General features: G+C 53.5%; 2 protein-coding genes across 8 annotated transcripts; one reads left to right on the top strand and one right to left on the bottom strand.

The window, feature by feature from the left end:
* Nucleotides 1–1,232, top strand: RASD1 (RAS, dexamethasone-induced 1). Of its 2 annotated transcripts, none has more exons than XM_009326206.1 (2): nt 1–381; nt 664–1,232. In XM_009326206.1, the coding sequence occupies exons 1-2, from the start codon at nt 96–98 to the stop codon at nt 1,212–1,214; spliced, it is 837 nt and encodes a 278-aa protein (XP_009324481.1). In that variant the 5' UTR covers nt 1–95; the 3' UTR covers nt 1,215–1,232. The 2 variants fall into 2 exon arrangements, with proteins under 2 accessions (XP_009324481.1, XP_009324482.1); XM_009326207.1 differs by having other exon boundaries at nt 93–381; nt 735–968.
* Nucleotides 1,233–2,930: 1,698 nt separating this feature from the next.
* On the bottom strand, nt 2,931–8,261 carry MED9 (mediator complex subunit 9). Of its 6 annotated transcripts, none has more exons than XR_663713.1 (2): nt 4,469–6,931; nt 2,931–3,962 (listed from the first exon to the last, which is right to left on the bottom strand). XR_663713.1 is itself a non-coding variant. In XM_009326205.1 (2 exons), the coding sequence occupies exon 2, from the start codon at nt 4,748–4,750 to the stop codon at nt 4,535–4,537; it is 216 nt and encodes a 71-aa protein (XP_009324480.1). In that variant the 5' UTR covers nt 4,751; nt 8,086–8,261; the 3' UTR covers nt 2,931–4,534. The 6 variants fall into 6 exon arrangements, 5 of the variants coding, with proteins under 5 accessions (XP_009324480.1, XP_009324476.1, XP_009324477.1 ...); XM_009326205.1 differs by adding an exon at nt 8,086–8,261 and having other exon boundaries at nt 2,931–4,751; XM_009326201.1 differs by having other exon boundaries at nt 2,931–4,751; nt 5,007–6,931.
* Nucleotides 8,262–8,788: the final 527 nt, after the last annotated feature.

Here is an 8,788-nt window from a genome sequence, read left to right as displayed (position 1 = left end):
GAGGGGAGAGGGGCTGAGCAGCCGGGCAGACATTGCCTTCCTCCTCCTCCTCCTCCTCCTTCCTCTCGGTGCAAGCTGCCCCTTCGCCGGCTTCAATGAAACTGGCAGCGATGATCAAGAAGATGTGTCCCAGCGAGGCCGAGCTGAGCATCCCCGCCAAGAACTGCTACCGCATGGTCATCCTGGGCTCCTCCAAGGTGGGCAAGACGGCCATCGTCTCGCGCTTCCTCACCGGCCGCTTCGAGGAGCAATACACGCCCACCATCGAGGACTTCCACCGCAAGTTCTACAGCATCCGCGGCGAGGTCTACCAGCTCGACATCCTGGACACGTCGGGCAACCACCCCTTCCCAGCCATGCGCCGCCTCTCCATTCTCACAGGTACTTGGCTGGGGAGCACCAGGAGGGGGGGGGATTCCCTTGCCAGATTTCAGGCTTTCTTGCCCAGTTTGGGGATGTTTCTCCAGTCCCAGGAGGAAGGAGGTGGGATTTCGTGTGTGCACGGAGTGGGCAACTTCGCTCCCTGCGCAGGGTGGATGGGAGGATGCAAGACCCAGGTGCTGCCCGGTCCTTCCCTCCCCGGGTCTCTGTATGGCTTAGGCAGCGGGTGTCTGTGTGTGTCCCCGTCCCTGCAGCCATCTCACGGTCCCTCTTTGTCCCCAGGAGACGTGTTCATCCTCGTGTTCAGCCTGGACAACCGGGACTCCTTTGAGGAGGTGCAGCGCCTGAAGCAGCAAATCCTGGAGACCAAGTCGTGCCTGAAGAACAAAACCAAGGAGAACATAGAGGTGCCCCTGGTCATCTGCGGCAACAAGGGCGACCGGGACTTTTACCGGGAGGTGCAGCCCCGGGAGATCGAGCAGCTGGTGGGAGGGGACCCCAAAAAATGCGCCTACTTTGAGATCTCCGCCAAGAAGAACAGCAGCCTGGACCAGATGTTCCAGGCACTCTTCGCCATGGCCAAGCTGCCCAGCGAGATGAGCCCCGACCTGCACCGCAAGGTCTCGGTCCAGTACTGCGACATCCTGCATAAGAAGGCGCTGAAAGGCAAGAAGCTGCTGAAAGAGGGGGGCCGGGGCAGCACGGAGGAGGCGTACGGCGTCGTGGCCCCCTTCGCCCGGCGACCCAGCGTCCACAGCGACCTCATGTACATCCGGGAGAAAGCCATCGGCGGCGGGCACGGCAAGGAAAAGGACCGCTGCGTGATCAGCTAGGGGCCCCCGCTCGCCCCACGACGGGAAGGAAGGAAGGAAGGAAAGAAGGGAGGGGGGAAAAGATGGTCATTTCCAAATTGACTTTGGGCAGGCAGGAGGGTGCAGAGAGGGGGTCGCCTCTTCCCCAGCCTCCCTCCTCCCGAGGGATCGCTTTCATCGGCTCCCTCCCCCGGGGGGGGGGGGTGCATTTTGGAAGCGAGGGATGCGAAGGGGGAGGCTTTGGAGGGCAGGAGAGGGGTGTCGTTGGGACCAGCCTCCTCTGGGCAGAGAGACAGGGAAAGGGTGAGCTGCCGGGCAGCCAGGCGAGAGGGCACAAACCTTGATTTTTCTTTCCCTCCCAAACCACCCAGCCTCGGGCAGCGCCTCCAGGAGGGAGGGCAGAGGCCTGCCAGCGCCTGCCTGGGGCTCTGGGGTTGGTTTTGGTTGGGTTTTGTTGTTTTTTTTTTTTTAACTTGAGAAGCTGTGCACGGACTCTGGCTCTGTGTAGTGTGTTCACCTGTGTCTGGAAAACACGTGCAGAAGACACTCCTAAGCTGTTGCAAAGACATTACAGAGTTACAGCCCCGATGGACCAAAAAACTGACTCTTGTTTACATTTGTCTTGTGTGATTTGCAAGATTTGGGGAGGGCGGGGGGAGTGGGAAGGGTTTTTTAAATGAGAAAATAATAGGCACTTTATGTAGGTATTGGTTGTCATTGACATGAACAAAAAATCTTCAAGTGTTTCTACCGTGGGTGAAACTTGATGTTTTATTTTTTTCTACAAATTAATAAAATCTTTTTAAAACGACACCTGTGGGTTTGCTTTTGCTTCCTCGCCCAGCCCCGTAGCAAAACCAAATCCTGTTAACCCGAGACCTGAGCCCAGCTCCGAGGTGCTAAAAACGGCCTCTCAACTCAATCCCTTTATTACCCCATTTTCTCCGACTCCCAGTGCAAAGGTTTCCGTCTCTGCAAGCAGCCGGTTTCTTGCCACACGGGGTAACGAGGGGCCACGCACAGAGTTAGTTACTCAGTCACTGAGCCAGGACTCTTTCCTCACTTCACTAGCGCCGAGCTACGATCCTGCCAACCCCATGACACGCCGGGCATTGGCATGTCGTTCACTGCAATACCCAGCAAACTGACATCACTTCATTATAAAGAGCTGATTGTGTTTCGTGCTTTTTCCCCCCGATTAACTAAGCACACTTTAATGATGTCAACAGAGAGTGATTCATTTGCGCCCCGTCCGGGATATTGTTTTTATTTTGCAATATGAGTAAAGGAAGTACTTTGCTTGAAAGGTCACCTTTGCATCTGATGGTTTTTAATCTCTTCCTAATAACAAGTCGCAGTAACCATTGCTGGAAGCGAAAGGGAAAGGGGAAAGCTCTTCAAAGAACAGCTCTCCCTGGCTCCAGCTTCTGTTTCAGTTCTTTTTCAGCCCCCGTTCTCCCCCCCCCCCCCCCCAAGCGGCAAAACAAATCTACGTTAATACGTATCAACGGCAACAAAATTCTATCAAAGCCACAAAACTAAGGTGGGCGAGCGAGACTGCAAACCAAACCGCTCCAGTTTCGTTTGAAACTTGGATTCAAGTTGACAGAGTTAACTTGTTCCCGTGCTAAGTGCCAGACATTTCTTTGGAAACACGTTGTTTCTTCCAGCTCCGCATATGCCCTGATTTCACAGGAACAGCAACTGCCAAAAAAAGGGAAATCACTGTCCAGGCATGAGACGCAAGAATTTATTGAGCTGGGACACGCAATGGCTGGCAGAAAGGTAATTTCAGTAATAAAAAGAGCGTACATTGTGCTTTGTTTATCTCGGTGTTCTGCTTTACTCAGAGTTTACACACTGGCACCTTCCCAAAGAAAGTACTAGTAAAGTATTCCAGCGGGGACAGAGTAATCTCTAGGCTACAGGTGGGTCGCAGCCATCCCAGCTCCCAACGAGCAGAATTACTTGCCCTTTTGGTTTAGGAAAGGTAAACCCTACCCAAACAGACCTCGCTTCTCTTCTTCCGAAGGCACGAGCGCTACCTGCCTTCGGATGCTGGTTCTCAACAGATACTGTATTTCGCTAGCTGGATTTTCCCCTCTTCTGCTACTGACCTGCACCATCTTTCAGGGTAATTCAGAGAACAGTTAGATTCAAGGTCCCGACCCATCTTTGTTCGTCGGCGAGATGCGGTGCTGCTTACCGGGTTGTCACCTGCCGCCGTAAGAGCTAACAGGAGGAGGACAGAGGGCAGGGAGCCCCGAGGTCCGTCTGAACGCGATAACAACATTTGAGAGCTTTCCGTCAGCCGCTGGCAAACGTTCAAGCCGCTCAAACGCTTGTGTTTGCGGGAAGCCCCTGGAGCACTTCAGATGTGGAACTGACCCGTCCTGTTGAGCCTGACTTCTGTCACGCATGGAGTAACTAAAAGCCCTTGTCATTTATGCCCTTTGTTTTGATTCTGTTTGCCCTTCCTCTGTTTTAAGAGCAAGATGCCCAGCGTACTGCCCACAAGCTGCACTTGCCCAAGGAGATTTACGGACGCAAAGCCCACCGAAATCCACTCCCCTGGCAGTCCCTGCTTTGCTCTCCCAAGCCACCCTGCTTCCCAAAAAGCGATGTAAGCCCAGGAGCTGGGCCCAGGCTATGCACGTCCTCTGTGCTGCCAAAGTCCTGCCCCTGCTCAGCCCACATCCACTCAGTGAATACACAAGGGGGGCAGTTTGGAATTTCTAAATCTTTACTCATCTCAGATACGACCATCACCTGTTGAAAAAGAGAGAAAAAGAGAGAAATACAGAAGTAACTGAAAGCAACCATTCCTCTTTCGACACACACAGACTGGAAAGCGCCCCAGAGACCCTTTCCAGGAGCAGGGCCAAACAGCTCACGCTTCCCTCTTATGCTCCCTTTTGATGTCTGGTCACTTGTGTCAGCACAGAAGTGAAAAAAATTGCAGAAAATGCCCTCTTTTTCTTGTTGAAGTTAGCCAGCAGGTACTTTGACCCTTAGCGAGGAGAAAACATAATGTCTCCCGCTTGCTCGAATGTAAAAAAAAAAAAAAAAATCCCACCCCAAGAGAAAACAGAAGAGATGCATATATAAATGTACAGTCCTACAGCAGATCAAAGTGAACGTACTGCTGTAATCATCACACGTGAAGCACACGGTGTTCTGGTTCAGTGTCACACGCCTGTGATCTACACAGACACAACTTCAGAGCAACGCGACCAAAAAAAAGCATAAAAGAAAGAAAAGTAAACTTCTGCCACCTTTTTCTCTCCTGTTCAGCCAGAAGAGGAGGTATCTCGGACCCGGAGAGCAGAGCTGCGCCCTTCCTACTCCTTGGGGATTTCAAACATGCAAAGGCTCTTGTACTTCTGCAGCAGTTCATTTTTGGTCCGGACCTGCTCCCGCAGGTTCTGCAGCTGCTGCTGCTGCTGCTCTGGGCTCACACCGATGCCGGGCATGGAGCTGATCAGCTTCCTCATCTCCTGGAACTTGTTCTTGAGCTCGTTCAGCACCTGGTGAACATCCTGGCTGTCCTTGTCCATGCTGCAGAGGAGAAAAAAATCGAGACGCTGTTGAATTCTCCTATTGGAAATGCCCCTTCAGCCCGCGGGGGTGACTGTCATTTCCAGTACAACCAGGGCTTACACTGGAATCCGCTAGGAAACTTTTGGTCTTGGTATCTAGCTACACACACCTAACTCACCTACCCCAGTAAAATGGACACAGACAGATATACAGACTGGGTAGCCTCTGGGGCAAACTGCTTTCCTGCTACTTTCCAGCACACAATCCAGTTACCTCAGGACCCATCAATCGGGTTAGGAGCCGGTCTGCAGCTTTAAAACATGACCACGGAGCAGGCTAAGTTCTCCCTCTGCCTGGGCTCCCGCGTCTCTCTTTGGGGAAGGTAAGATTACACACGTGTGTTGTGTGTAGGCACCTGGGAAAAAAAGATCTCACCCGTGACCTGTTGCTGCTGTAATACAAAAAAATCAGCGCAGTCAAACAGCTTGACAGCAGAAAATAGAAACTGTTCCCCAAAGTATCAGAGAGTATCCAATGGCAGAGAAAACGGTACTTTGGAGCTTTAAAACGACTCTCTGGGGATGTATACCTAATAAAAGAGAAGCAACAGCTTACTTTTTTTTTTTTTTGTAAAGAGCAGTACAATTGGTTCTGCAGCCAGCTCTGTGCTCTTCAAGGATCAGCGTTGTCTGAGGCAGCGTCTGCCCTCAAACCCTCATTAGTATCTGCCTCAGCTTTGTTAGCACCAGCGAGAAGTTTTACCGATTCCAGGCAAAAGCGAGTCCTCGCTTCCAGGGCGCCTGTTAATAACGAGAGCAGGATTCTAATGGCCTTTGAAAACTGGGAGCCTGTTCAATAGCCAGACCTAAAAATAAATCCGCTTGGCATGACCAGGGCAGAGAGGTGCTCGATTACAACTTTGGGGAATCATGACATGGCTGAGAGCAAAACTTTTAACCAGATGGCCGCCGTTCGTTTCAAAAGCCTGTTGGAACAAAATATTCATTACTCCCTTCTAAATAAAACTGCAGCTGGTACTATAATGTTTCCCCATTATGCAGGCATTCACGGTCAGGTCGGCAGCGGAAAAATACAGGCACACACACAACCCCATGGCACGTCTGGGGAAGGATGGGTTGACGCTGCCTTTAATCCACCGTAGCTGCAGGCTGGCTTTGAGAGGGAGGTCCTCCCCGCCCCAGGTCTCCCCAGGTCTTGTTCCCTTCCCCACAATTAGAGAACTGACGGCTGCCTGGCCGGCTGGTTGATCCAAAGGAATAATTATTTCAGGTTTGAGGGGTTGTTTTTTTTCTGATATGTGGTTTTCCTGCTGGATCGAGCCACTGAAGCGACTCCCTCTTTGGACGGACAGGCAGGGGTGAGGAGGTGTGGGAAGAGACTGCAGCTGCCTGCAGTAACACAGGATTCAACGCAACGTCCAGCCACAGCCTGCGCCGACGGACCGCACACAAGACCTCCCTTCAGGCACAGTGTTCTCCATTACACCAGCACAACCCACCACTGGTGGAGCCACGCGCTGGAACCTCAGTGGCAACGCCATTTGACTGTACAAGGGTGACAATATCAGCAAGCCCTGCTGGGGAAAAATTTCTCAGGATCCAAACAATGGGAAAGAGCACGTGTCCTTGAATGTAAGCAAATTTACGCGATACATCCTCGCTCCCGAGCACAGAGTCACCTTGGAGATGCGTCTTCACGGTTGAGTCAGTGTCAAAACAGCAGCGCTGGGCTCTGTGACTAGCGGCTGTCTTAAAGGATAATACGTTTGCCATCTGTCAGGGACACGAGGCAACGCATCCCACCGCTTGCCTCTGTGGTCCTACCCGTCTGCGGCACTGCTCAGCACACCTACGTCTGCTCAAGCCGCCCAGGAAATGCCGTGTGCGAAGCCGAGGGAGGTAGCTGGGGTGGGTGGCTCAGTGGGACAGGGCGAAAGATATCCTAGGGACTGTCATCCGCGGGTCACCATGACCTGCTCGGTGACATAAAGGAACCTGGGAGGTCTCAGCCCATGGCTACTGCCCACTTTGCTTATGTACATGTATGCACTTGGCAATGGGCTTAGCCTCACTTCTGTGGCCTGGACAGATCAGGCAGAATCGAGGTTGGGGGCAACTGCCAGAGAAGGGCAACGAGGCTGGTGAGGGGTCTGGAGAACAAGTCTGATGAGGAGCGGCTGAGGGAGCTGGGGTTGTTCAGCCTGGAGAAAAGGAGGCTGAGGGGAGACCTCATCGCTCTCTACAACTACCTGAAAGGAGGTTGTAGCGAGGGGGGGGTCGGTCTCTTCTCCCAAGTAACTGGCGAAAGGACGAGAGGAAATGGCCTCAAGTTGTGCCAGGGGAGGTTTAGATTGGACGTGAGGAAAAATGTCTTTACTGAAAGAGTGGTGAAACATTGGAACAGGCTGCCCAGGGAAGGGGTTGAGTCACCATCCCTGGAAGTATTTAAAAGACGCGTAGATGAGGCGCTGAGGGACATGGTTTAGTGGGCATGGGGGTGTTGGGTTGACGGTTGGACTCGATGATCTTAGAGGTCTTTTCCAACCTTAATGATTCTATGAGGAAAAAGAAACAGCCAAAAATCTTCCTTTGGTCACAGGCATCAAAGTGAGAAAGATGCCAGGCTTAAGAGCCCATCGTATCTTCATTGATTTAGCGTCAGGTTTTCCCCGTGCCCACCTCCAGCACAACAGGGAGAGTGAGGGAAATCAGAGGGTTTGCGTTCTCACACCCGTTCTGTATCCGGACCGGCGTGTCAGGGGATATTCAGTCCTTCCTTGCCATGGCTCTCAGGCTGCAGAGCTGTTAAGGGTGAACCTCTCTCACCATTCAGACGCGCTTGATACAAGTGAAACATCAGCAGGACACAACAGCCTCAGCTCCTAAATAAGCGCACAGGGAAAGGGCAGCCAGGCCCACAACCAGTGACAAGGGAATTCATGCTTCCCATGCCCTCTGCCGCACTCCACAGCGTGCCCGGGTGAGAGCACGGAGCTGGCCTGGATGGATGTTCATGGCAGAGCCATGCCCTTACCGGGACCTCAGACAAGCATCTCTGAAGGTGTTATCCTGGGCCAGAAACAGGACCCTCGTACAAGTACCTTCTACCCCGACAATACTGATCTGGAACCAGGAAGAGAACAATTTAACCCGTACCACTGCAAAAGCCATCCTCCTTTTTACAACCCCCCCAGAAATGGGCTGTATTCCTGCCCCAGCACTGCCTGTACTTTCTGAGGCTGTTATCAGCCAAACAGTACAGTTATCTGGAGCAATAACCCAGCGCAAGTACAACGCTCCTGCTCCTGGGTGTTGATGGCGGGGCAGTGTACCTGGGCCATCGGAGCACCTGCGCTGCCCGGGTGACCCAACCGCCACCCGGGTATTGGCGTGACTCAGAACGGAGGTGCAGTCGGGGCTGTGCCAGCTCCCTCCGACACCCTTGCCAGGAACTACCGCTGGGAGAAAAAGGGAAAAGGAAATGCTGGGAAGTTGGAGAGCATCACTAGAGGGGGTGACCCCATTGCCCTGCTCCCCGTCCAGGGCACCCCAGGGACGTTGAGGGCTGGAGAACATCATTAGAGGGGAACCTCATCGCCCTGCTCCCTGTCCAGGGCACCCTGAGGATGTTGAGGGTTAAAGGGGGGACCCCATCGCCCCGCTCCCTGTGCAGGGCTTGCCTGGGGATGCTGGGGCTGGGACAGCATCATTCGAGGGGGGAACCCCATTGCCCTGCTCCCCGTCCAGGGCACCCCAGGGACGTTGAGGGCTGGAGAACATCATTAGGGGGGAACCTCATCACCCCGCTCACTGTCCAGGGCACCCTGAGGATGTTGAGGGTTAAAGGGGGGACCCCATCGCCCTGCTCCCTGTCCAGGGCATGCCTGAGGATGCTGGGGCTGGGACAGCATCATTCGAGGGGGGAACCCCATTGCCCCGCTCCCCGTCCAGGGCACCCTGGGGATGTTGGGGGCTGGAAAACATCATTAAAGGGGGAAACCCCGTCGCCCCGCTCCCCGTCCAGGGCACCCCGAG

This window comes from Pygoscelis adeliae, unplaced genomic scaffold (assembly GCF_000699105.1).
Source record: "Pygoscelis adeliae isolate BGI_AS28 unplaced genomic scaffold, ASM69910v1 Scaffold456, whole genome shotgun sequence".
NCBI lineage: Eukaryota > Metazoa > Chordata > Aves > Sphenisciformes > Spheniscidae > Pygoscelis > Pygoscelis adeliae.
This window is presented reverse-complemented; position numbering and strand designations above follow the sequence as displayed.

Coding starts and splice junctions, on each gene's coding strand:
- RASD1 (XM_009326206.1), top strand. CDS start 96: ATGAAACTGGCAGCGATGATCAAGAAGATGTGTCCCAGCGAGGCCGAG. Junction 382..663: donor CCGCCTCTCCATTCTCACAG/GTACTTGGCTGG, acceptor CTTTGTCCCCAG/GAGACGTGTTCATCCTCGTG.
- MED9 (XM_009326205.1), bottom strand. CDS start 4,750: ATGGACAAGGACAGCCAGGATGTTCACCAGGTGCTGAACGAGCTCAAG.